The sequence below is a fragment of the Oryctolagus cuniculus genome, chromosome 6 (assembly GCF_051225735.1).
Source record: "Oryctolagus cuniculus isolate XC-2025 breed Fujian yellow rabbit chromosome 6, ASM5122573v1, whole genome shotgun sequence".
Classification (NCBI taxonomy): Eukaryota; Metazoa; Chordata; class Mammalia; order Lagomorpha; family Leporidae; genus Oryctolagus; species Oryctolagus cuniculus.
Genome location: NC_142872.1, coordinates 145,148,181 through 145,174,911, shown reverse-complemented (window position 1 = coordinate 145,174,911; position 26,731 = coordinate 145,148,181). Strand labels below are relative to the sequence as shown.

The window sequence follows — 26,731 nt, the reverse complement described above, 5'->3', positions numbered from 1 at the left end:
TTTCCTATCAGTGATTTCTCCAAATTTATCAAGTACTTTTCCACCATGAAATAAAAGCCCTTGTAATCATCCTTCTCTGTTTTCACTACTTGTACTCAACAGTTTAAGCCATAGTATATCATCTTCCATTTACCATGTGGCTAACTGCAGGCTTATGCTTTCGAGTCAGCAGCCAACTTTATTGCCACCTTAAAAAGTTTATTATAATGCTGTAAATTTTTACTTCTCCAGGTTAGCATACTTAAGAGTTGCTTCACAATTAGGATTCAGGAAAGAAAGAACTTCAGTAGGAACTGATTGGAATTTAATGATGCAACATTCAATGGATCCTGATTTCAAAGAATGGTATTACAGCAGACACACAGCAGTTATCTTAATGATTTTCCAGGAACAATTGTGTCAAGAATATGGTTGACAACAAGGCCTTATTGCCACTTCAAGCAGAAGCAGGACTAATGAATGCCCTATTCCTCTTTCTTCTCCTATTTCATGAGCGTTTTGTAGGTAACAGCAAAACAAACTTGCACTGGTATTTCAAGGAGGGGAGACTGCCTAAGGGGTTGACTGTAGAAGTTTTGTTCTCTCTGTCTAATGAAGTGAAACATGAAAATGGTTGAAGTTTTGTGCAACATAAAAGTAGCAGTTACAAACAAGTAGAAAGTCTTTTCTAAAGTGTTTTAAGAGGGTATTTGCTGTGAAGGTATTTGAGAAGAAGGTGCTAAATTGCTTGATACTTCCTGTAGGAACCCCAGAGCGGAATACAGTTTGCAAAAGATGTCCAGATGGATTCTTTTCGGATGAGATGTCTTCTAAAGCCCCCTGTCGAAAACACACAAATTGCAGTGCACTTGGTTTGCTGCTAACTCAGAAAGGAAATGCAACACATGACAATGTATGTTCTGGAAACAGTGAATCAACTCAAAAATGTGGAATAGGTAATTATATTTTAACATCTTTGACTTTCTACCATTTTGTAGTATTATTTTTCACTAAGTTAAACGTGTCTCTCACCACATTAGTCAATCTCACTTTTTCCCTTTCTTGAATTGTTGCCAGCTAAGACTATTCCTCTTGCCATCATTGCTAATGCACAACACAGAATCTTTCAAAAAGCCCTCGTCTTCTCAGATAATACCCCAAACCCTGGTTTTATTCCCTTCCTTTCACACTGAAATCAGCTCTTACTCATGGGTAAAAGACAGTGTCAAGCTTGTGGCTGAGGCCAAACGTAGCAGAGTCCAAATTGTAGAACGTTAGTTATGTATTTTTACCACTTTCAATGATAAACTGTGTTTTTAGCTGAAGAATACATTGACAACCAAGAACTAAGGTGATACAAAATGTGCCACATTAGAAATGTGTACTTAGCTTTGCTACTTGTGGTATTATTGCCTGTGTTATGTGGATATTCCAAGTCCCTTAGTTGTTTAACTCTTTCTTTAGCAGGTGTCCCTGGCACAAAAAGGCTTCAGGTATCTGGATGCATTCCACATCAGTAATGAATCAACTTGGGTGTACTCTTACCCTGTCACTGCTACCACTAGACTAATCTCAGCCCTTCATGCAAGGTTTCATCACATCAAAGGCAATCTGCTTTCTATAATAGCATTAACCAACTTTACTTTCCACAAATATCTTTCTGTGCTGCATAGATGCATACAAAGTATAGTAATGGGGGTTTACGTGTTTAGGATTCTGATCATTTTCTGTTTTTAATTACCATCAAAATCTTAGACAAATCACTTAGCCTTTCTGCTTTCTTATCTAAAATGTTAAATTGGGAGCAGGCATTTAGCCTAGCAGTTATGAAGCCCACATCCCACATCAGAGTTCCTGGGATTGATTCCTGTATCGGGCTCCTTATTCCAGCTTCCTACCAATGCAAACAAACAAACAAACAAACAAACAAAAAATATTAGGAAGAACAGTGATGGCTCAAGTATCTGGGTTCCTGCTTGTCCTATGGAAGACCTGGATTGTGTTTCCAGGTCCTGCTGGAAAGCTCAGCCCCAGCCATTGTGGGCATTAGGAGAGTGAACCAAAAGATTGGAGCTTGCTCTTATTCTCTCTCACTCTGTCTCTGTTCCTGTCTCTGTCTCTGTCTCTGTCTTTCTCTTTCTCCCCAGTCCCCTTCTGTGTCTCTTGAATAAATGAATTTTTAAAAATTTAAGTGAAGGCCGGCGCCACGGCTCACTAGGCTAATCCTCCGCCTTGCGGCGCCAGCACACCGGGTTCTAGTCCCGGTAGGGGCGCTGGATTCTGTCCCCGTTGCCCCTCTTCCAGGCCAGCTCTCTGCTGTGGCCAGGGAGTGCAGTGGAGGATGGCCCAAGTGCTTGGGCCCTGCACCCCATGGGAGACCAGGAGAAGTACCTGGCTCCTGCCATCGGATCAGCGCGGTGCGCCGGCCACAGTGCGCCAGCCGTGGCGGCCATTGGAGGGTGAACCAACGGCAAAAAAAGGAAGACCTTTCTCTCTGTCTCTCTCTCTCACTGTCCACTCTGCCTGTCAAAAAAATAAATAAATAAATAAATAAATAAGTGAAATTAGGGAAGGGCTAGTAAAAGAAGTGACTTCTTACTTTAACATTGTCTTTATTTCATATCTAGTTTTCTTTTTGTCATTCGTGAGTACTTACCATGTGTCAAGTACATCACTATATACGCTTTAAAATTTACTTTCACATTGCAGTTTGTTTAAAGTCAGTGTGGAACTGATTGGAGTGAATGGCAGAGCCAGGATTCAAACCCAAAGACAAAGTCCTGATCCCTGGGATATACTGACTCTACCCAGACACTTGGGCTACTACAACTGTTTTCTAAATGATATATTTTTACATTTGATTATTTTCCCACTGAATGCATAGTTAAATGTCTCTGTCTATCCCCTGCCTTAGTTTGTGTTTGTCAAAAAAAACCTTCCAGGATTCTAGTTGTTGGGTTTCTCACCTTTCTTCAATGTTACCCTGAATAAAGGAGCATTCTTCAGGTTTGCCGTTCTTTGTTTCCAGGCAGAGGTTAGATACAGATGTAAAATAATACACATATAGGTGTATATGTTTATAAAATGATATACTATTTCAGATTACACTTTAAGCTCTTTAAAAGCTTGATTAAGTTTATTTTGATACTGATCTTGTTGTAAGTACCTCTGGGTACTTAGGTAAACTTCTAAGAGTGTGAATATTATAGAATTTGGGGGTATGATTTATTTATACCAATATTATATTCTTTTTAAATATTTATTTAATTATTTGAAAGGCAGAGTTGAAGATTCAGAAGGAGAGATATATAGAGAGAGATCTTCTATCCACTGATTCACTCCTCAAATGGCTGCAACAGCCAGGGCTGGGCCAGGCTAACGCCAGGAACCAGGAGCTCCTTCTGGGTCTCCCACATGGGTACAGGGCCCATCTTCTGCTGTTTTCCCACGCACATTTGCAGGAAGCTGTATTAGAAGTGGAGCAGCAGGGACTTGAACCCATACCCATAACTGATGCCAGCACTGCTGATGTCAGCTCAACCCACTATGCCACAGTGCTGACCCTTATTACATTCTTATTACACATTTATTCATTCCACTCTCCCAAACATGCTCAAAAACAAACATTGGAAAGTACATAGGTCTAGTTGGTCTCTGGCACTGACCAGCCAACAGAAGGATGCTTTTATTGAAACTTCTTATTGTTGTAAGTGTATCCTGCATTGTGTCTTCTTTTGGTGTCTGTCCAATAGACTTCCAGGGATGCATTTATTGAGTAAGTCTTTGTTTTGTCATCTTCCTTTAGATGTCACCTTATGTGAGGAGGCATTCTTCAGGTTTGCTGTTCCTACAAAGTTTACACCCAACTGGCTCAGTGTCCTGGTAGACAATTTGCCTGGAAGCAAAGTAAATGCTGAGAGTGTAGAGAGGATAAAACGGCGGCATAGTTCACAAGAACAAACATTCCAGCTGCTGAAGTTATGGAAACATCAAAATAAAGACCAAGACATGGTCAAGAAGATCATCCAAGGTATGGTAATCCGAATAAACGCTTAAACCAGAAATCAAAGATGCCTGATTATCACAAAGCAGGAACAAGACTGTGTGCCTGTTGTGGGGGTGATGTTTCCCTGTGTAATTACGCTTAGATTGAAAAACTACATATTGTGATAGTGTAGATACTATTCCTAGAGCAGTCACATAATGTTTTATTCTCACCTTCACCCCCAAATTTCTTACCAGAGTGTACTAAACACTCTAACAGAGGAGAAATACATTTCAAATACAAGAGGAGACCTCAAGGAATCTGCTTCCTGATCCTTATTATTTTCTTTATTATCCTGCAGACCTTCCTAGGAGACATTCTTTAACCACTTCAGATATCACCTTCTTTTCTACCAAAAAGCTGTGTTGCATTGATTTGGAAATTTTGTCTGAGAGGCTCTGAGTGTCTTTCAGATATCCTCTCATTAATCCTCATAACACAGCCGATATTGAAATTACCATTTTAATAGCATATATTGTGAGGTTTAATGGGATAAGATCTGAAAAGTATTTGAATTTTCTGGAAGAAAGGGCTAGTTAAAAGCCAAGTACTGTTATATTTTAGTGGTTTATAAAGAATTCCATTTAGGCCGGCGCCACGGCTCACTAGGCTAATCTTCCGCCTTGCGACACCGGCATATCGGGTTCTAATCCCGGTCGGGGCGCCGGATTCTCTCCCCGTTGCCCCTCTTCCAGGCCAGCTCTCTGCTGTGGCCAGGGAGTGCAGTGGAGGATGGCCCAAGTGCTTGGGCCCTGCACCCCATGGGAGACTGGGAGAAGCACCTGGCTCCTGGCTCCTGCCATCAGATCAGCACGGTGCGCGGGCCGCAGCGCGCCAGCCGCGGCGGCCATTGGAGGGTGAACCAATGGCAAAGGAAGACCTTTCTCTCTGTCTCTCTCTCTCACTGTCCACTCTGCCTGTCAAAAAAAAAAAAAAAAAAAAAAAAAAAAAGAATAAAGAATCCCCTTTAGAAGTAGTGTGTGTGTGTGTGTGGGATAAAGAGAGAGAGAGATGAGGAAGATATTCATAATGTAGTTATTGCCAATAATCTCATTCTACACTTTGCTATTAGTTATGTGACCCGGTAGTCTTATACTATCTAAAAACCTCTAAGATCTGCAACTGAGGCAACAGTTTTTAGGAAACTAACATCTTTGATAACTGAATGCTTTTATTTATGCCAGGAGCAAACTTTGTTTTTGGCAAGCCAAAATATTCTTTGAATGTATACATTACCCCCCGAAGTGAAAAGAAAGGGAAGTAGAGAATCCAAGACTGTTATAATCAAATTCCTTATTTTACAAATGAGGACAGTGTAGTCCAGAAAAATGAGCTGACCTGCCTGAGGGCTCACAGATACTAAATGATTTATGTCATTAATAGGAACGGAAGTTACTCCCTCTTAGGTTTATTCTCAAGCTCACTGCTGAAATATCCTCCAGCCTGTGTGTATCCATCGATTCTTTGACCTCATATCTTCAGGTTTTCAGATATTCTCCTCAGGGTAGCAGCCCTCCAGTGTGGAGTATACTTATTAAGGAGTAGTTAAAGCAACTCTTCAAACAGTGCCTCTGTCGTAGAGCAACTAATGAAGTGTACATTACAAGATAAATCACTTGAATATTTTATTTCTCTTTCTGAAACGTTAAGGTTTTATTCTCAGTCATTTGTTAGAAAACTAAGAGTGATATGTCTGTAATTTTATAGTGTTAATTTTCAAAGTTGGAGGCTTCTCATAAAGCTCTGATGGATGCCTAGAATATATAACACATTATCCTATTGAAACACAAATAAGATTTATCTCAGTTCTCAGAAATAACTGATGTCACTCAAACTCCCCCCAAAAAAGAAAGGAAAAGGTTACCCTTAAAGTAAAACTATGAAATTGCTTGAGACTCCTTTGCCTCAGGCTGGCTTCATGATGGCAGTAAATGAATATAAATGATGTAAACTCTCCTTGGGCTCTTGTTTCTTGCAGATATTGACCTCTGTGAAAACAGTGTGCAGCGGCACATTGGGCACGCAAACCTCACCTTGGATCAGCTTCGCAGCTTGATGGAGAGTTTACCCGGGAAGAAAGTAGGAGCAGAAGCCATTGAAAAAGCAAGAAGGGCTTGCAAATCAAGTGAGCAGCTCCCCAAGCTGCTCAGTCTGTGGAGAACAAAGAATGGAGACCAAGACTCTTTGAAGGGCCTCATGCATGCCCTGAAGCACTTGAAAACCTACCACTTTCCCAAGAGCGTCACTCAGAGTCTGAGGAAGACCATCAGGTTCCTTCACAGCTTCACAATGTACAGACTGTACCAGAAGCTATTTTTAGAGATGATAGGGAACCAGGTCCAATCAGTAAAAATAAGCTGCTTATAACCGAAATCAGCCACCGAGCTATTCTTTCCCAAGGGCCAGATCTGATGGCTGGGTACACTGTTTCTCAGGCGCTTGAGGGGAGACAATGATTTCTTTCTCACCACCAATGACTAATTTTGCCACAGGGCAGTAAAAGAAACTATGACGTGAAGAAGGAACTAGCATCTCCCCAAAAGTTCAATAAATCCCAAATAGTTTATTCAACTGTTAGATCTGGCCCAGTATCTACTGACTATATTTTCCCTTATTACTGCTTGCAGTAATTCAACTGGAAACAACAAAAACTAGACTCCATTGTGCTTTACTAAATATGGGAATGTGTAACTTAAATAGCTTTGAGATTTCAGCTGTGCTAGCGGCTTTTATTAGAAAGCCATATTTTTTTCTGTAAAAGTTACTAATATATCTGTAACACTATTACAGTATTGCTATTTATATTCATTCAAATAGAAGGTTTGTACATATTATCATCCTAAAGAGAAGTGGTGTAAGACTTAATTTTGGAAAGAAAAAATTATATTCTGTTTATTATTATAAAAAATGAAAGAGATAAAATATATTTTTTAATGGAAAGTTTGTAGGATTTTCTAATAGATACCGCCATTTTTCCTATGTGGAGTGTTTTTTATAATATAATTTTATCTGTATAAGCTGTAATATCATTTTATAGAAAATGCATTATTTAGTCAATGGTTTAATGTTGGAAAGTGTATGAAATGTAAATTATCTGAATATTAGATGCTCTGAGAAATTGAATGTACCTTATTTAAAAGATTTTATAGTTTTACTATATAAACATCATTAAAGTTTTCAAATTATTTTTCATTGCTTTTCCTCTTGCTTTTATTTGGATGGATGTTGATAAGTCTAAGCTTTCACAATGTTTTATTGTTGCGTGTGTATGTGTGTTTTAAATCAGAAGGAACATCTGGGAGTAGTTAAAAATACAGATTCCTGGACTGATTTTTTGAAAAACTGGGAATGAGGGCAGAAATGTAGATTTTAAACAAGTCCCAAAGTAATTCTTATACATTCAAATTGGTGAACTTCTGGTATCAGGCTTGGAATACAGATGGTGTAAGCCACACAAAATTGTTGTCACTAAATTTGAAAGACCAAATAGTGAGCTCTTGATTACAAACAATAGAAAACAGCACTACTTAATTTAAGAAATAGAAAAACCTAACTGGAAGGATGGTATATTGATTGGTTTGAATGGCAGCCCAGAAAGATATGTACAATCCATTAATCATTCCCAGAACTTCTAAATGTTACCTTATTTAGAAAAAAGGGTCTTTGTAAATATAATTAAGAATCTGGAGATGTGATTATTCTAGATTATCCACATAGGTCATAAATCCAAAGATAATTTCTTTATAAGAAACACACAACACAGACGCATAGAAAAGGAGACAATGTGAAGACAAAGGTGGTAATACGTTGATGTGGCCCTATGTCCAGGGAGCTAGGAGCAGCCTGGCACAGGTGCCCCATCCCATACCCCGAAGCCTCTGTAGGGAGTATGGCCCTGCTGACATCTTGATTTTGGAATTCTGGTCTCCAGAACCACAAGAAATTTCTCTTGTTTTATGCACTCCCCACCCCCTGCCCCACTTGTGGTAATTTTCTACAGCAGCCATGGGAAACTAATACAGATGGCCTCCAAGATTTAGAAAGGGCAGAATCAAGAAACCTCTGGGTCCCTTGGGGGAACTTTCTACTCTTTCTTGCAATTACATCTCTATATCTTTCCATTTTAAATTTCCAATGCCTAGGCATTTCAGTTTATCCAGAGTTTCTTTCTAAAGGAGATAAATGAAAGGCATGGAAGCCTTTTTTTCTCTCTGTTTCTAAACTTTATTCTGAAATACATTTAGATTTGTAAGACCATTAAAAAGAGAGTTCAGGCCGGCACCGCAGTTCACTAGGCTAATCCTCCACCTGCGGTGCTGGCACACGGGGTTCTAGTCCCAGTTGGGGTGCTGGTTCTGTCCTGGTTGCTCCTCTTCCAGTCCAGCTCTCTGCCGTGGCCCGGGAGGGCAGTGGAGGATGGCCCAGGTGCTTGGGCCCTGCACCCACATGGGAGACCAGGAGAAAGCACCTGGCTCCTGGCTTTGGATTGGCGCAGCTCCGGCCGTGGTGGCCATTTGGGGAGTGAACCAACAGAAGGAAGACCTTTCTCTCTGTCTTTCTCTCTCACTGTCTAACTCAGCCTGTCAAAGAAAAACAAACAAACAAAAAAAAAAAAAAAAAAAAAAAAACATGAGCCGGCGCCGTGGCTCAATAGGCTAATCCTCCACCTTGCGGCGCCGGCACACCGGGTTCTAGTCCCGGTTGGGGCGCCGGATTCTGTCCCGGTCGCCCCTCTTCCAGGCCAGCTCTCTGCTATGGCCAGGGAGTGCAGTGGAGGATGGCCCAGGTGCTTGGGCCCTGCACCCCATGGGAGACCAGGAAAAGCACCTGGCTCCTGGCTCATGCCAGGATCAGCGCGGTGCGCCGGCTGCAGCGGCGGCCATTGGAGGGTGAACCAACGGCAAAGGAAGACCTTTCTCTCTCTGTCTCTCTCTCACTGTCCACTCTGCCTGTCAAAAAAAAAAAAAAAAAAAAAAAAAAAAAAAAAAAAAAACACTAAAAGACAGTTCAGAGTTTCCCTATGTGCCACTCAATGGGTTTCCACCAGAACTATTATCATTTATAACTATTATTCCACTTATCCAATCTAAGAAATTAATCTTAGTGCAATGCTACCAACCAAACTACCAACTTCATCTAATTGTCTTAGGTTGAGATTCATGTCAAGGCATGGGCAGTGAGGGTCTGTCCTCCCTCATGAATTGCAATTCTCAGAAAGGGGCTATCATTGTGAACAGGCTCCACCATATCCATCCTTTCTTACTCTAGTTTTCTTTTTCCTCACTTTACTAAGATTTAGAATGCGACGACAGACATCAACACTTGATTTATAAAATCTGCTGTTATGGCCACTCTGATAGAAGGGAAGATTGAGGTAGATATAACACAGACTCATAAATCTTAAGCAATGAAAACTGAAAGTGCAAGTCAAGAGGCTCCAACATGGGGAACAGCATCCCACCATTGCTCTAGTGATATGGAACAAGCCATGGAAATTAAGTGCTGAAGGCATAAGCAGATGACAGGACAGAAACCCCCACTTTCCCTTCAGAAGTTCCAGTTCTTCCACCCAAATTCCTATTTGCAGGAGATGAAATGACCTACCTAAGTCAGCTTAGCTTAAGAAAAAATTGTGGGGCTGGTGCTATGGTACAGTGGGTTAACGCCCTGGCCTGAAGTGCCAGCATCCCCTGTGGGCACCGGTTTGAGACCTGGCTGCTCCACTTCCAATCTAGCTCTCTGCTATGGCCTGGGAAAGCAGTGGAAGATGGCCCAAGTTCTTGGGCCCCTGCAACCGCATGGGAGACCCAGAAGAAGTGCCTGACTCCTGGCTTCGGATCAGTACAGCTCTGGCCATTACAGCCAATTGGAGAGTGAACCATTGGATGGAAGATCTCTCTCTCTCTCTCTCTCTCTCTCTCTCTCCCTCTCTCTCACTCTCTCTTTCTCTGCCTCTCCTCTCTCTGTGTAACTCTGACTTTCAAATAAATAAATAAATCTTAAAAAAAGAAAAATTTTCAAGTTATTAGTGGTGTGGCAAAATTACTCCAATTCTTGTTTGGTTGGATTATCTGGCTCCCCTTTTGGGTTCAGTTTACGTTGAGTTTGTCTTCAAAGGCAGATAAAGTACATGCAAGTTATATCAGCCACATTTTGTTGCTTTTAAAAACTTTTAATTCTGAAATAGTTTTAGCTTTAAGAGATCATTAGAAAGAGTTCAGACTTCACTTGTACACCCTTCAAGGAGCTTCCTCTAAAATTATAATTCTTTATAACTAATATTCCACTTAACCAAACTGAGAAATTAATCTTAGTACAATACCACTGATCATACTACCAACTTTATTTAGATTTCTCTGATTTTGCTAGCAATGACCTCTTTGGATTCAAATTGAGGGCACCACATTGAATTTATTTGCCACATCTGCTCCAACTGGAAACAGTTTCTGTCTTTATCCTTCCTCAACTGAACATTTCTTTCTTTTTTTTTTTTTTTATTTGACAAGTAGAGTTATAGACAGTGAGAGAGACAGAGAGAAAGGTCTTCCTTCCGTTGGTTCATTCCCCAAATGGCTGCTATGGCCGGCACTGTGCTGATCTGAAGGCGCCTGGTCTCCCATGCAGGTGCAGGGGCCCAAGCACTTGGGCCATCCTACACTGCCCTCCCTGGCCACAGCAGAGAGCTGGACTGGAAGAGGAGCAACCAGGTCTAGAACCTGGCCACCATATGGGATGCCAGCGCCACAGGCGGAGGATTAACCAAGTAAGCCACGGCGCCAGCCCTCAACTGAACATTTCTTTTTTTTTTAACTTATTTATTTATTTATTTATTTATTTGACAGGCAGAGTGGACAGTGAGAGAGTGAGACAGAGAGAAAGGTCTTCCTTTTGCCGTTGGTTCACCCTCCAATGGCCGCCGCGGCTGGCACGCTGCGCCTGGCGCACTGCGCTGATCCGATGGTAGGAGCCAGGTACTTATCCTGGTCTCCCATGGGGTGCAGGGCCCAAGCACCCGGGCCATCCTCCACTGCACTCCCTGGCCACAGCAGAGAGCTGGCCTGGAAGAGGGGCAACTGGGACAGAACCAGCACCCCAACTGGAACTAGAACCTCGTGTGCCGGCGCCACAAGGCGGAGGATTAGCTTAGTGAGCCGCGGTGCTGGCCCTCAACTGAACATTTCTAAAAGAGAAATGATCAGCTATTTTGTAAACTATTCCTCAATTTCAGTTTGTCTGATGTTTTCTCATATTTGGGGAACAACATCACAGGATTAATAGCTCTTCTCATCACATTGTAGTAGGGAGCAAATGATATCAGAATCACTAATCTCTATCAATATTAAGCTTGGCAAGTTGGCTAAAATGTTTTTGCCAGGTTTCTCTACTGTAAAGTTACAAATTTTCCCTTTCTATATTCTATTCACTTGAAGCTAATCACTAGGCCCATTCTCACTAAAGCACTGGGGAATTAAGGTGCTCGGGTTGGAGAAAGAAAGAGCATGGAATTTGAAGCTATCTGTTTAAACTACCACAGTGACCCTGGGGAGAAAGATCCCTTGAGACTCAGAGAACTGTTCCTCCTTGAAGTTTTACCCACTAGTTTTAGCATTCGTCTCCCAGAAATAGAAGGTACAAAATACAAAATATTTTCTGAGCAAATGGAAGAGAAGAGCTCAAAGTCTTCAATTATAAAATGAAGACAGAGGGAAACATTAATCACCTTGTTTTGATCAGTAATCAATATAGACATTCATTGAAATGTCATACTGTTCGCCATAACTCTTTGCAATTCTTGTTAATTATTTTTTTAAGTTTAAGGGGATTAAAATGCTAACCAATTTGATTTGATCTTTACACTTTAAATCCACATGTTAGAGCCGGCGCCGTGGCTCAATAGGCTAATCCTCCACCTTGCGGCGCCGGCACACCGGGTTCTAGTCCCGGTCGGGGCACCGGATTCTGTCCCAGTTGCCCCTCTTCCAGGCCAGCTCTCTGCTATGGCCAGGGAGTGCAGTGGAGGATGGCCCAGGTGCTTGGGCCCTGCACCCGCATGGGAGACCAGGAAAAGCACCTGGCTCCTGGCTCCTGCCATCGGATCAGCGCGGTGCGCCAGCCGCAGCGCGCTGGCCACGGCGGCCATTGGAGGGTGAACCAACGGCAAAGGAAGACCTTTCTCTCTCTGTCTCTCTCTCTCACTGTCCACTCTGCCTATCAAAAATAAAAAAATAAAAAATAAAAAAAATAAAAAAAATAAAAAAAATAAATCCACATGTTAAAGTTACCACACTGTACCCCTTGAAAATGTAGCATTAAAATTTTAAAACAAAAAGAAGAGAAGCTTCTTCTATTTCCTTTATATATAATATTGAGTTTTATGATCCACTTTGAATTAACTTTTATACCATATGCATTGAAGTCCTTTTATTTTTTGCATATTAAGTCCAATTGTTTCAGTATGATTTGAGAAAAGTACATTTTTCCATTAAATTGCCTTTGCATCTTTGTCAGAATTCAGTTTTTAATACAAGGGTGGGTATATTTCTGGAGCTTTATTCTAATCCATTAATCTATAAAATCTCTCCTTTCATCTATGCCATAATTACTTAATTGCTATCACTTTATAGTAGGTCTTGAAATTATGCCTATGACTGCTCTGTCATCTGGCTGTTGATATTCTTCCTGGGTTTTCAGTATGCCTCATATTTCTGTTAGAAGCCAGAAAGGTTATGAAGGTCAGTAGAAAACAAAGTACCTGGTCCTATCCCTGGCAATGGGCATGCATTTCCCTCTACCAGAACAGAATGAAAGACTTCACATTAGTTCAATTAGGGATCGGGGTGGCTTTATAATTTATTTTTTTGGTTGCTATAGTTATATTCTGTGCATCACAGATTTCAAATTGCTATAGATAGACTGTTTCTAGGGTGGTGAGAATATATTAGAGCAATGTCTCCTGAGTTTTAGGTCTTTATTTGAGCTGTGCCTCTTTTTATTTATTTATTTATTTTTTTGTACAGCCTTGGTCCTTTGCTAGCAGTGTTCTATACTTGTTTTTTGAAGATTTTTTTAAAGATTTATTTTTTTATTAATTTGAAAGGCAGAGTTTACAGAGAGACAGAGATCTTCCATCTGCTGATTCACTACTGAAATGGCTTCAACAGCCTGGTTGGGCCAGGCTAAAGCCAGGAGTCAGGAGCTTCTTCCAGGTCTCCCATGTGGGTGCAGAGGCCCAAGGACTTGGGCCATCTTCCACTGCCTTCCCAGGCCATTAGCAGGGAGCTGGGCTGTAAGAGGAGTAGTCAGGACATGAACTCGTGCTCCTATGGGATACTGGTGCCACAGGTGGCGGCTCAGCCCACTACACCACAGTGCCAGACCCTTAAGTTTCTTAACTTCACAGCGGAGAGTGGCCGTACAGCCTCTGTTGTTCTGATTAAGGCTCTATCCTAGATATGCCTGTTTCCCTGGGGTGTGTAGCCTTTTCACTTCTGCCCTTCACCACAATTGTGGACTCAGCTCTTAATCCTTCCTTTCTTCCAAGGAATAGGCTTGTTTCTTCCTCCCATTCCCTTGACTCAGTTGCAATGAGTTGTTAACAATATCCTAAAGCCAGTCCTTCTGTTATTTGATTAACAATTCTGTTTCTCTGAGTGAGGCTTCTTGCCCTCCCCAGAGCTTCTGCTTGTTCTTCCAAGGCAATATACCTCCTTCTAAGTAAGATTTTTTGTGAGTACTCAAATGGATTCAGGGATAAAGAACCTGCAAAAGCATGCAGACTTCCCAATCTTTGTAGCACTCAAGGATTTCCACACCATTCTGCTCATACTTATTGTTCCTTCTGCTCATTCTGCTTACTGGTGTCCAGTTGCATGTACCCCATGTAAGCCCTCATTTATACGTCTTCTCTATCCAGAATTACTGTCTCTTTTTGGATTTTGGATCACTAATTTTTATGTGACCTTAGGTCTCTAATGAATTCTAAAAGCATAGATACGTACTTAGCTTTGTTCTTTTCTGTGCAAAGTTTGGGAGCACTGTTGATTTTAGCTCTCAATGTCTCTCAGCCCTAAATGGACCTGGTTGAAAGCCAAAACTTATCAGTTAATTTTGGTGTTTCAAGACTTGATGTGAATGATTGGATTGGACGTACAGCTTCTCCTACAGGGCCAGATACGCTGTCTTCTCTTGTCTATCTAGAAACTTACACAAATTGTAGTTTTCTTTGCTGGGTTAGTACAAGTGCTTCAAAAGTGTCATGGAAAAGTAGAATTAAAAGACAGGTTAATTTTGATCCAAATAATTTCTATACCCATGCACAAGTTTTTTTTATAAAATGCATTCTTTTGAACTGTTTGAAGACTCCTGATATTATAGATTAAAATGTTAAGAACAGGGGCCAGAGCTGTGGCACAGTGGGTTAAAGCCCTGGCCTGAAGTGCCGGCATCCCATATGGGCATTGGTTCTAGTCCTGGCTGCTCCTCTTCCCATCCAGCTCTCTGCTACGGCCTGGGATAGCAGTAGAAGATGGTCCAAGTCCTTGAGCACCTGTACCCATGTGGGAGACCTGGAATTAGCTCCTGGCTCCTGGCTTCGGATCAGCACAGCTCCGGCCGTTGCAGCCATCTGGGGAGTGAACCAGTGGATGGAAGGCCTCTCTCTGTCTCTACTTCTCTCTGTAACTGTCTTTCAAATAAATAAAATAAATTTTAAAAAATGTTAAGAACAAAGACTATATTTGAAAGTCATTCTAGATGTGTAAGCAAAAATATACTATGAAGTCTTCAATTATATATAACCACTATTTTTCCCTCCTCTTCTCATTTATTGCCCAGCCTTGCACAAAATTGGCTGAATCAGGATCCTTGGTTCATGACATAGTGTCATCATTGAACCAGGGATAATACATGTTCATTTTGTTCACTACTTATTTCATTATTTCTAATAATTTAGTAAGTGTCTGAGAATCTCTTATCCAAAATATAGGTTAGATTCTTGAAATAACTTCTATCTAATTACCTGGTACCCTAACACAGTCTCTCCTTGCATGTTAAGAATTGACAGTATTTCTTTATGCCAAAAAAGAAAAAGAAATCATACCATAAAAGATGTTTTTGAGGCCGGCGCCGTGGCTCACTAGGCTAATCCTCCGCCTGCGGCACCGGTACCCCAGGTTCTAGTCCTGGTTGGGGCACCAGTTCTGTCCTGGTTGCTCCTCTTCCAGTCCAGCTCTCTGCTGTGGCCCGGGAAGGCAGTGGAGGATGGCCCAAGTGCTTGGGCCCTGCACCCTCATGGGAGACCAAGATGAAGCACCTGGCTCCTGGCTTTGGATCAGCACAGCGCAACGGCCATGGTGGCCATTTGGGGAGTGAACCAACAGAAGAAAGACCTTTCTCTCTGTCTCTCTCTCTTACTGTCTGACTCTGCCTGTCAAAAAAAAAAATGTGAAAAATAAAAAAAAGTGTTTTTGAGTGACAAATTTAGATTGTTCAAGACAGTACATTTTATGCACAGTTCTATGCAACAGATACAGTTGTAAGCCACCAGGAGCATTGCCTTTGGTTGTTTTAATTTGCTATTTATGAAATATCCTTGTCAAAATAAGATGTTTATGCATGGTTTTAGAGGTGAGTGGAAGAGAAAAGGAGAATCCTAAGAAAAAAGAACTCCAAACCTTTCTTTGTCAGTGCAGAACTTTCTAGCCCTTGGAACTGATTTCTTTCCAACATACTTGGTCCCTTTGGAGCTATTTTCAGAACTGAAGCCCAAACTCAATCAATACTTCTCTCTTTCCTCAAAGCTCTCAATACCTATTATCTGTTCCATTAGTGTGATCATGATTGTTGATGTTGAATGCAACAAAGATCTAATTCTTTATTGACTTCCTTGCTGTTATTCTCCAAATTTCTCTTCCCAAATATAAGAAATTCTAAAACACAGAGTTAATCATAATAATAGCAAGCAGTAATTCTCTTTGTAACTGATTTTAAGCATATCTGTCCTGAAGATGGTTTAATCTAGTTGGAGAAACAGGATATAAACATCAAAGAGGAATTGATAACAAATTGTATATGCTTAGTGCTGACTGAGTTGTATAAACATGGCACAGTCAACAAATGTCATCTTTGAACTCCAGAGCAGACCAAAAAGTCAGATCTTAAGCTTAGTGTCATGGGATACTACAGGTAGAGAGAAATAAGTAGTAAATTTTAGACATAAGGAATTGTACTGGGAAATCCCTTAAGGCTAAACTGAACATAACATGTTGAGGAAACATTGGTTAGTCCCATGTGGTTGGTATAAAAACTCAAAGGGTGGTATAAAATAAGCTTGCAGAACTTGACTCCTAACACACTGTGGGTTGTAAATAGATAAAATTGATTTGCTTCTCCAGGACTCTTCACTTTTTCTGATAAGCAACTCTTTGTTTTGGAAAATTGCTCTCCCCTACTCTAACCCCAATTCAACCATATAGTTCCAATACTGCCCCATCTCTACCCAAGACATTCACAGACTTTTGTATAGATATGAACAACTGAAATTACCCAAAGAAGATTTTTTTCTGCCCTTTGAATAGCTATAAAGGTGTGAATCTAAAACCATCAGAGGCCACACAGGAAGGGTTCTAGCAGAAGAACTGTGAATGACAGGCAGAGCACACTGATGATGTTCAAGCCCCTAGTTTTAGCGATTATTTCCTTTCTATTTTTTGGTTTTGTGAATCATTAAATTTCCCTTTTCACACAAGCCTGTTTCTGTCATTTGTAAACAAAAGTCCTGACTAACATGTGGAATGAATAAGAGGTCTTTGAATACCATACAAACATCTTTGAGTTTGTAGAGCTGACTGCCATGATTTGTGAGATCCCATCCATCTGAGAATCTTCAATTTTACAGTATTTACCTATCAAAACAATGGGAGCCATTGTAGTCGTAAGAATAAATTGATTATTTGTAAAGCAGCATTTCAGAAAGGTTGTTCCTGCACAGAGTATAGATCAGGTTAGAGACAATTAAACTGTCTGTTTGACTCTCAAAACCATCATGAGGTAAACAGACAACTCAGACTGCAGGTGGGAGACCAGAGTGGAAAGGAAGGGTCAGATGAAAGAGTCATTAATCTTTCTGGACGAATCACAAGATGAGCACCATCACTGGGCATTGGGTTATGACTAATGAATTGAGACTTCTGTTCTTTTCCAAGTATTAAGTACGAAATAAATCCTCCATTTCCTTGGGTTTTCTTGAATCTTTTCCCAGGGAAATCCACCTCATCTTTTGAGACACAAAAGCTTAAGTCATATTTCCACAAAAATCCTTTTAATTAAAATAAAGACGTCTTCCAACCTGACATTTCTATTGCAATTTTGGTTTTTCATGACTCATTGACTTCAGACAAGTGGAATAAACGGGGAAGATCATGCATAAAACTTATATCACACTTGCGGAATCATAGGTTTCTAAGAGATAATAGGAGGTCATATATTTACCTCTCATTTTTGGTCTAGCCATATCTAAACCAATCTGGAAAGTGATGACTTGGGTTTTAAATTTTTTTAAAAAATATTTCATACTATATTGATCTTCATTGCCTCCTCCTACACACATAGAACCAGTGGAATCCAATTCCATAACTTAATACTTTTCATTCTGTAATTGAGACTGGGTAAAAAGGGTTTCCTAACTAGTGGAAACTCATACTTTATTGGGATTTTACAGCGGGCAAGTGGGAAGGAGTGATATATTGTCCTAGCCTGGTATGTTTCAAATTTCATTTGATCAAAAGAATTACTTGGGATATTTGCTAAAAATGCAAAATTCTATCATTCCTCCAAGATGATTTTTAAACCATAGGTGAGAGGTTTGGTACTGGGATTTTTATTAGGCCATTTTAGAAAATATTGTTCTACCTTATCCTTAAAGATCTAAATAACACTGTGAGAAATTAAATTTCACAGAAAGTGATAGGATGCAGAGCTCCTCAGTATTACTAAGACTCTTATTGTTTAACTTTATGCTTCTCTTAATAAAGATGAAAGACAGCAAGTCTTCCCTACTTGGATTCATGCATCTATCATTGCACTTTATCATCAGACATTGTAGCAGTTTAGCTATTTCTTTTTATGTTAATACTAATAATAATTGATATCAATTGATATTATTTGTCAAAATTTTCCTTTTTCCAGACTATGGGCCCATGTAGGTTCCTAGAAAGCAATGCTTTATAAAAACAAAATCCTTTTCACCAATTCTTGTACTGCTTTTTTAATGCTCTTTCGTTGACCTTGGTACTCACAGTAAATGCCATTTACTGAAACTGGCAGGGAGTTCAGCCCTATATTTAAGACCATTATAGACATCATCTCATTAAATCTCAATGTTTCAATTGTATGAGTCTCTCTGACCTCCACTACTCATTTATTATATCATCATCATTTTACTAAATCCTAATAACCCTAGTAGTTGACCTCCTCTGATATCTACCACCCCCCCAGCTTTTTTTTTTTTTTTTTTTTTTTTGGAACCTGCCATGTTGTCTACTGCTTGGACTGGGAACAAAGTTTGTCTGATCTCCTAGTCCCAACTATACCAAGTATTAAATGAGGATACTTAAAATGTTCAATGGAATTAAAAGATAAGTTTGTTTGGGGGCAAAGAAATTTGAAAATCCATGCTTATGAAAGGTCTTCAAATGTATATGAAAAAATACATATTATGAAAAAAGCTATGAATGAATTCTAATTTTCCCACCAGAATACACATATCTTGTAATTTCATTCGTCCACAAACTTTTTAAAGTATGCTTATACATCCTACCAATGATCAAGTCCAATTGTACCTTTGGGATTGAACTTGAGAAGTTAAAATGACCTCCAAAATAAGATGACATCAGTAATAAGAGAGAAAAAGTCACAATTCTAAGAAACAGAAATTCACTAGCAAAGAATCCAAGGATAATGGTTTTATATGGAAAACTCCATCTACTATTTGTGGGGTTTGGATCAGAGCTTCTTCTCTAGCCATGAGCATATGCCACTCAAAAGGATATGCCTTGGATGATGACAAGATGTACTCTGCCATTACGCATTCGTGGCAAGGAGAGCATCCAGGATTTGCTTACTAAGAGGAGATGGCATAGAAGCCAGCCTTGTTAAAGCCTCCAGAATAAATTTCTGTAAAACTCAAATCCAAAAGTTGGGACTGGGTATAAGAAAAAAATCTTACAACTAACAGCCTGGTGCTTGGATGTGGCTGGAACTATTTTTTCCCCTATAACTTGAAAATAAATTCTATTGAATAGGCCACATTTAAAGAATAGGAAACATTATAGTAAAATTTCCAGGAAATAATATGATAGGTTCTGAGTATTTAAAAAAAAAAAAAAATAGGAGGGGCTGGCGCTGTGCGCAGCGGGTTAAAGCCCTGGCCTGAAGCGCTGGCATCCCATATGGGTGCCAGTTCTAGTCCCAGCTGCTCCACTTCTGATTCAGCTCTCTGCTATGGCCTGGGATAGCAATGGAAAATGGCCCAATTCCTTGAGCCCCTGCACTTGCATAGGAGACCTGGAGGAGGCTCCTGGCTCCTGGCTTCGGATTGGTGCAGCTCCAGCCATTGTGCCATCTGGGGGTGGACCAATGGATGGAAGACCTCTCTGTCTCTACCTCTTTCTGTAACTCTGTCTTTAAAATAAATAAAATAAATCTTTAAAGAAATAGGAGAGGAGCAGATTTTATCTAGAATAAACATTAGGGCCGGCGCCGCGGCTCACTAGGCTAATCCTCCGCCTAGCGGCGCCGGCACACCGGGTTCTAGTCCCGGTCGGGGCACCGGATTCTGTCCCGGTTGCCCCTCTTCCAGGCCAGCCCTCTGCTGTGGCCAGGGAGTGCAGTGGAGGATGGCCCAGGTGCTTGGGCCCTGCACCCCATGGGAGACCAGGAAAAGCACCTGGCTCCTGGCTCCTGCCATCAGATCAGCGCGGTGCGCCGGCCGCAGCGCGCTGGCCACGGCGGCCATTGGAGGGTGAACCAATGGCAAAGGAAGACCTTTCTCTCTGTCTCTCTCTCTCACTGTCCACTCTGCCTGTCAAAAAAAACAAAAAAACAAACAAACAAACAAAAATAGAATAAACATTAGACTTCTTATAGAAGCAGGTGCACATGTGTTAACAAACTATGAATAAGAGGAAAATGTCTTTGGAGTGAGATGCTGATTTTAAATCCTGCCTCTTATAAATGGTGTGTCTCTGGATGAGTCACTTGATTACTCTGAAGTTTAGCCTCCCTATCCACAAAAAAAAAAAAAAAAAAAAAAAAAAGGAATAAAAACCTCAGAAACCCATTTGGACATCTCTAATCACAGTATTTCACATGGTAAACAAATGTTTTAAAACATAATCCTTGGGCCTGCGCTGTGGCTCACTTGGTTAATCCTCTGCCTGCGGTGCCGGCATCCCACATGGGTGCTGGGTTCTAGTCCCGGTTGCTCCTCTTCCAGTCCAGCTCTCTGTTGTGGCCTGGAAGGCAGTGGAGGATGGCCCAAGTGCTTGGGCCCTGCACCCACATGGGAGACCAGGAAGAAGTACCTGGCTCCTGGCTTCAGATCGGCCCAGCGCACCGGCTGTAGTGGCCATTTGGGGAGTGAACCAACGGAAAGGAAGACCTTTCTCTCTGTCTCTCTCTCACTGTCTATAACTCTACCTGTCAAATAAATAATTTAAAAATTTTTTAAAAAAACATAATCCTTAACAAAAGATAAATTCAGATAAGGGATGGCATCCAGCCTCTTGATGTGATGGTTTTGAGGACCATGACAAAGAGTCATTCTTCTCAATAGCTACCCCAGTTATTTGATTCAGAGCTGTAATCAGAGCACCATAAAATGGGAGAAAGTAAAGTCAGAAGACTTCTGAGGTTACAAGGAGGTATCCACAGTCCTGGCTTTCATTCTGGTCTCCAACTTATTTTGTCTCCCTAGAGAAGTCATGTAAGTTCACTGTGTGCCTACTGCAATGATGCTATTCAGAGATTCTGAGTGCACCTGAAGTTCAGAGAGTCTGTGACAAATATGGTACCAGCAATTGCAGGCATTGTAGAGATGTTCTCCTTTCACATACACAGCCGAGATTGTGAATTTTCAATTATGGCAAGACTCTCTTTGAGACAAACCCTCTACCAGCCATTGACATTTGAGAGAATGAGTCAGCACATCTCTTGCCAAAGTCAGACATTTCATTGAGTGCTCAGTGATGCCACATCAATCACTTTGACTTCCTCTTGATAAATCTACATAATAGAAAACCTCTTGCAGAAAGGATGACACCAACTGAAAATAATCTTAAAGGACAGTAGAATATATCGTTCACTGAGCATCTCTCATATGCCTAGATCTACCTTTTGATGTTTATCCTCTTAACAGCTTTACACATTAGGAATTAATATTCCAATTTTATGATGGAGGATTATGTGGCAGGGATTTTGGCTCAGCAGATTAAGCTGATGCTTAGGACACCTACATCCCACATTGTATGGCTAGTTTGAGTCCCAAGTACTCTGCTTCTGATCTAGCTACCTGCTAATGTGCCTAGGAAGGCATTAATTGCTTCTCCAAGTTCTTGGGTTCCTGCCATCATGTGGGAGATGTGAATGGGTTCCTGATTCCTGACCTCAGCTTGGCCCAGTCCCAGCTGTTGAGGGCATTTGGATGAATTAGTAGATGGAAGATCTCTCTCTCTCTCTCTCTCTCTCTCTGTCTCCCTTCTTTTCCCGCTCCCATCTCTCCCACATCCCAAAGCCAGTATCTTCCAAGTAAATAAATAAACCTCTAGAAAAGATTAAAAAACTATTACCCAATGAGAATAATTTACATGTCTACCATTTAACAGCAAGTGACAGAGACAGAATTTGAACTTGACTGCCTTTAAAACTCCTGGTATTAAATTCCACCACTTTGGCCTAAAGTCATAGGAGAAAGTCAGAGAGAGGTCAGCCAAGAATTAAGATGTAGACAATGTTCTCTGCATTCTATTTCTGTCTGCTGTTAAAGGTAAACTATTTTCACACATCCCTGAGTTTTGCCCAGAGACAAACATTTATATCATATTGATGTCCATCTATTCTGTTTCTCTACACAAGTCTTGGGGATCACCAGCCACCTGCACTTATGACTGGTACAAATTGGGGGTTCCCATAATCATCACTGTTTGTTCATTCACTATAATGATTCACAAAACTCAGAAAAACACTGTATTCATGGCTACAGTTTTATTATAAAGGGTACCCATAGGGGCAAGATCTAAGAGTCTCCTGGATGTGATCTTCCAAGCCCTTGCCCCATGGAACCAAGTGTATCAGCCTCCAGGAACATCAACAATCTGGCAGTGCCACTGAAGTTTCATCAGGTGAGTGCAATTAAGGTCACTGACCACATGACAGAATTCAATGTCCATCTCCTTTGTGTTCCTCAGAAGTTAGACAAGCTCAAAGTCCCAACACTAGTCAGCATGGCTGACCTTTCTGGTGACCAACTCTCAGCCCAAAATTATATAGGGAGCAAACAAGAATGCCCTTTTCAGCATCTTGGATAGTCCAAGAATTGTCTCCCTGTAAGGAACCAGGGACAAAGGCCAGTAAAATTCTTTATCATTCAATGACACCATCCCAATCACATCCTTCAAACTTATTTGAGCGTTAAGTTTTCTTAGATTCATTGTCTCCTCTTCACTCTTACTGCCACAGCTGTTAAGCCCCTAGGAGCCCAATATATTATCCAGATTCCTCACTTATCTGCCTGTCACCAGCATCATCTTGTACAGACTATTAGATAATTCTTCTTTAAACATCCCCTAATTTATTCCTCTAAGGAGCTTGTATGAAAAGGCTTTTTCTCTGCAACATGAGGTCCTCAATGACATCATGCTTCCTTGACTTGTGCTCAAGACAGATCAGAAAAACCACTAGAGTTCAAAACTGTCTTAGCAAGATGGAAAAATGCACAATATGGTATCTGGAATGGACTGATTCTGAAGTCCAGATATCATATCTACTTTGCATAGAGCAGATATAAAAGGTAACTAGTACATAGATGACCCACAGTATACTGTGGTTCCTATTGTCAAATTTCAATACTCTTGCCTGTATCATAATAATCACATTGTTCTTCCTGCATGTCCAAAACCTCATTCATTTATTCAAATTATTACATACTTTGCTCCAAAAGAAAAGCTAACCAGCAGGTAAATGGGTATTTTTCATTCTTATCACATATTTCTCTAAATTGTACCTTCTTAAAGGTATTGTATTAATTTCCTGCTGAAGCAAACTAAAAGAATCAATAACTTAAACAATACAAACTTTTCTAAAGTTTTGGAGGTCAAAACTCCAAAATGGGTCTCACTGAAGTAAATTCAAGGTGTGGGAAAGAGTGATCTATTCATGGATGCCCTAAGGGAAAATCTGTTTCATGATCCTTCTTGCAGCTTCCAGAGACATCCGCAGGCCTGAATTCATTCTCCATCTTCAAATCGAGTGATTTTTGGACCAAGTCCTTCTTAGGCTGCTCTCCCTCTGATGCTTCTATTTCTGTCTCCCTCTTTCCCTGCTAAGGACCCATGTGATTACATTGATTCCAACTGGATCATCCAAGATAATTCCTCATTTTAAAATCATCTGATTAACAGATTTTATTCTGTGTGCAACATTGCTTCCTCTTTGTCATGTAATGTCCAAGGGACCAGAAAGTGGACACCTTTGGTATAGTGGAGAACATTTTTCTGCCTACCGCAGGCCAACTATAAGTTACACTGTACTTATGAAAATTTCCCAGTATTGTCCTTTTACTGTTAATATAGTTTTCAATCTTATCTATATATTGAAATTACCTGCAGGCACCTTTAAAAATTCCTGGGTTCTATTTTGGAGATAACATGGATTAAATAAGTTCAGGATCTGATTGAGCAAAGGATCTTTTCGTTTCTTTTTTTTTTTTTTTTATATGTTGTTGTTGTTAAATACAGCTTTTCAAAATTCCCCCAATGCTTCTATTGTTCAGTCAAGATTGTGAACCACTGCTCTAGAAAATTTTTGTAATTTTTCCTTATCTGTCACTATAGAGAGAAGTATGTATGATAATTAAGAGACTGCCATCCACCTGCTTGTATGCAAATCTCCCAGCTTCACTTCTGATTAGAGGTTGGGTCTTGAGCCTATTAGGCAATCACTTGACCTTTTGTTTCTCCACTTGTAAATGAGGAAACATAATAATGCCCCATTGAGTTGTGGAGGGCATTAAATGAGATCATGTATGGTAAAGTTGGTTAGCATAGCATATAGCTCAGAGTGTGCCCTGAAATAATATTACCTCTAAAAGTGTTTCCTGGTCATTTGTCCTTAAAATGCACCTAGAGTCTCTGCCTGTCTACAACCAACTCCATTCTTTCCTTGAATCTCAAAAAATACTTGTTATTTGGTGGATAGAAAGCAAGCAAGTGTAGCCAAACTACAGAATTGCATCTCTTTGAGCTTGAAAAGTTATTTTATTTTTAGAGTAGCTTTTTCATACCTTTGCTTCCCGACTATCTTCAGCAAATGTAACATAGGTGTATGTTAAAATTATTTTTGCAGCTTCTCAAAAATAACAGGTATATTGCCCAACATGCTCAAAGGTTATGGTTCCATTAGGATTAAAAGATACTTTCATCAGTATCTTTTAAACTCTGTAGGTATTTACAATACATAGCAAGAGGTGAGAATCTCAGACTTGGACTAAATGGCTACAACTATTCATGGTCTGAGTGCTTCTGATGAAGTGAATGATAGGCCTGGGATGCCATGAAAGGTCCACAGATGGAGAAAGAGAGTAATATTGGAAAAGGAAGGGATCCAATATGAAAACCAAGAGGCAAAATTAGGAAAGAAGATGGTGATATAGAATTCACTGGTATTTCCTAACAACTTTTGGCGCACAGATCACATGTTGAATATACTCCTCCATCCCAACTGCGTCTTTAGGCTGACGTGAATGTCCTTTCACAGAATCCCATTAGAGAAGTGAGATTCTGTGCCCCTTCCAGAGTATGTACCCAAAATATCTCTCAGCATATCTTAATCCAGCAGAAGCAAATACAGGTTCTGTGGCTACTCAGGTAGACAACATCGGAAGAGGTATTCAAAACAAGGCACAGCTGAGGTTTAGGGCTACTCCTTAAGCAATGACAGAGAGGAAATTTCTTGCTCACCCTGGGTAGTACACAGTTCACAATAGGAACTGAAACATGAGTCAGAAGAGCCAGTTACTCAAGACAGTTGCCCAATCTCCTTCCATCTGGTGGTGAAAATTAGCTCTAAGTAACCTCAAGGTGACTCCCAGGCATGTCACAACAGCCTATCTATTGCTAAGGGACCCATCACAAAACTCATCTCTTGCATTTTTCTTATTTTCTTAATTAAAACCTTTTTCCACTTGTGACCTTACTGATTTTGTTCAAGGTAAATACAGCAAAACCTTTGTAAAACAGGTCCACCATCTCTAATCCCACGAACTGAGGTGAAGAAGTCTTGGATAGTGAATGCTAGGGATAAAGGCTTCTGATCTGTGTTTCTGGATGTGTCCCTTCCTTGAGAAAAATATAATTAATCATGGCATAGATAATTATAAGATATTTAAGTATTTAAAAACAACACATTGCCAAGGTACTGAAAGTCAGCATCAGTGAAACTTTGTGTGTCAAATCTTCCTAGGAAATAGAAACCCAATAGAGCAGTAGTTTTAATGAGAGTACCACAATACATAAACTTTTGGAATAAAAGTGAAATCTCATTTGCGAAAGGTTAAGCCAGATATCCTATTAGTAATAACTACTAATTTTTACATATCTGAATAGCAGAACAATAAAAAATTCTTTGTTTGCATTAACCATCCAATCCTAACAACTTGTCTAGAATGTCATCAGTTTTTATGAGATTATTTTCTGTTCATGGACAAACAGAGTGAGGCCCACCAGGCCAGTGGCCCGAGGCTGGGCAATGGCACAGCCATCTTTCAGACCTAGATCTCTGACTACAGAGCTCATCCTTTTTCCACTGCTCTATGCCATCTTCCCAAAGCCCATAATTAAGCAAAATAATATGCTCTTCACAAATGAAAAGATCCCATGCACAACACTGACGGGACAACTTTTAGTTGATGGGCTTCCAAGTGTGCGTCCGATCCTTTTTCTGGAAACCGCATTTGGCATAAGGGGACCAAAGTCCAGACAGTTTCGGTGACGTAACTCAAGGTCTCCGTGGACGTTGGCTCGGGTCTGAAATAGCTCTGAGCGCTCCAGTCCTGGCGTCCCCCGTCTCCCCCCTCAGTCAAGTTCAGACTGCCCACAGGACTTGCAAGTGGGAGAGGCAACAGCGCTCATGGGGCTTGGAATGAGGTACACTGCCATCTCCTTCCCCATCCAGCGACTATTTCCACTGCTTTCACTCTCAGTGGAGCTTATTCTTGGCTCTGTAGGACTTTGTGTTTATTTGTTTTGCTTTAGACTTTAAAAAGGACTCTTAACAACAGTCTAAGACTTTTATAAGATTATCCATCGTCACTAACAACGATCCCTTTCCAGGGCTGTTGAAAGGGAGTGGTTCTCTGAGAGGTAGTGCCTGTGACCGGCTTTTAAGTGAGTGAAATTCTTTTTAATGGTGTGTCTCCCAACCTGTATTCTCATTCCC

The 26,731-nt window shown here is 40.5% G+C and overlaps 1 protein-coding gene across 1 annotated transcript in view; it reads left to right on the top strand.

Annotated features, from left to right (window-relative positions):
• The window catches only part of TNFRSF11B (TNF receptor superfamily member 11b), a 30,173-nt gene extending 22,957 nt beyond the window's left edge, over window positions 1–7,216 (top strand). The window contains exons 3-5 of the mRNA XM_002710603.6: window positions 744–935; window positions 3,785–4,009; window positions 6,003–7,216. Of these exons, the coding sequence (XP_002710649.1) occupies window positions 744–935; window positions 3,785–4,009; window positions 6,003–6,391 (806 nt within the window). The 3' untranslated portion in view covers window positions 6,392–7,216. The remainder of the gene's footprint in view (window positions 1–743; window positions 936–3,784; window positions 4,010–6,002) is intronic.
• The last annotated feature ends 19,515 nt before the right edge of the window (window positions 7,217–26,731 follow it).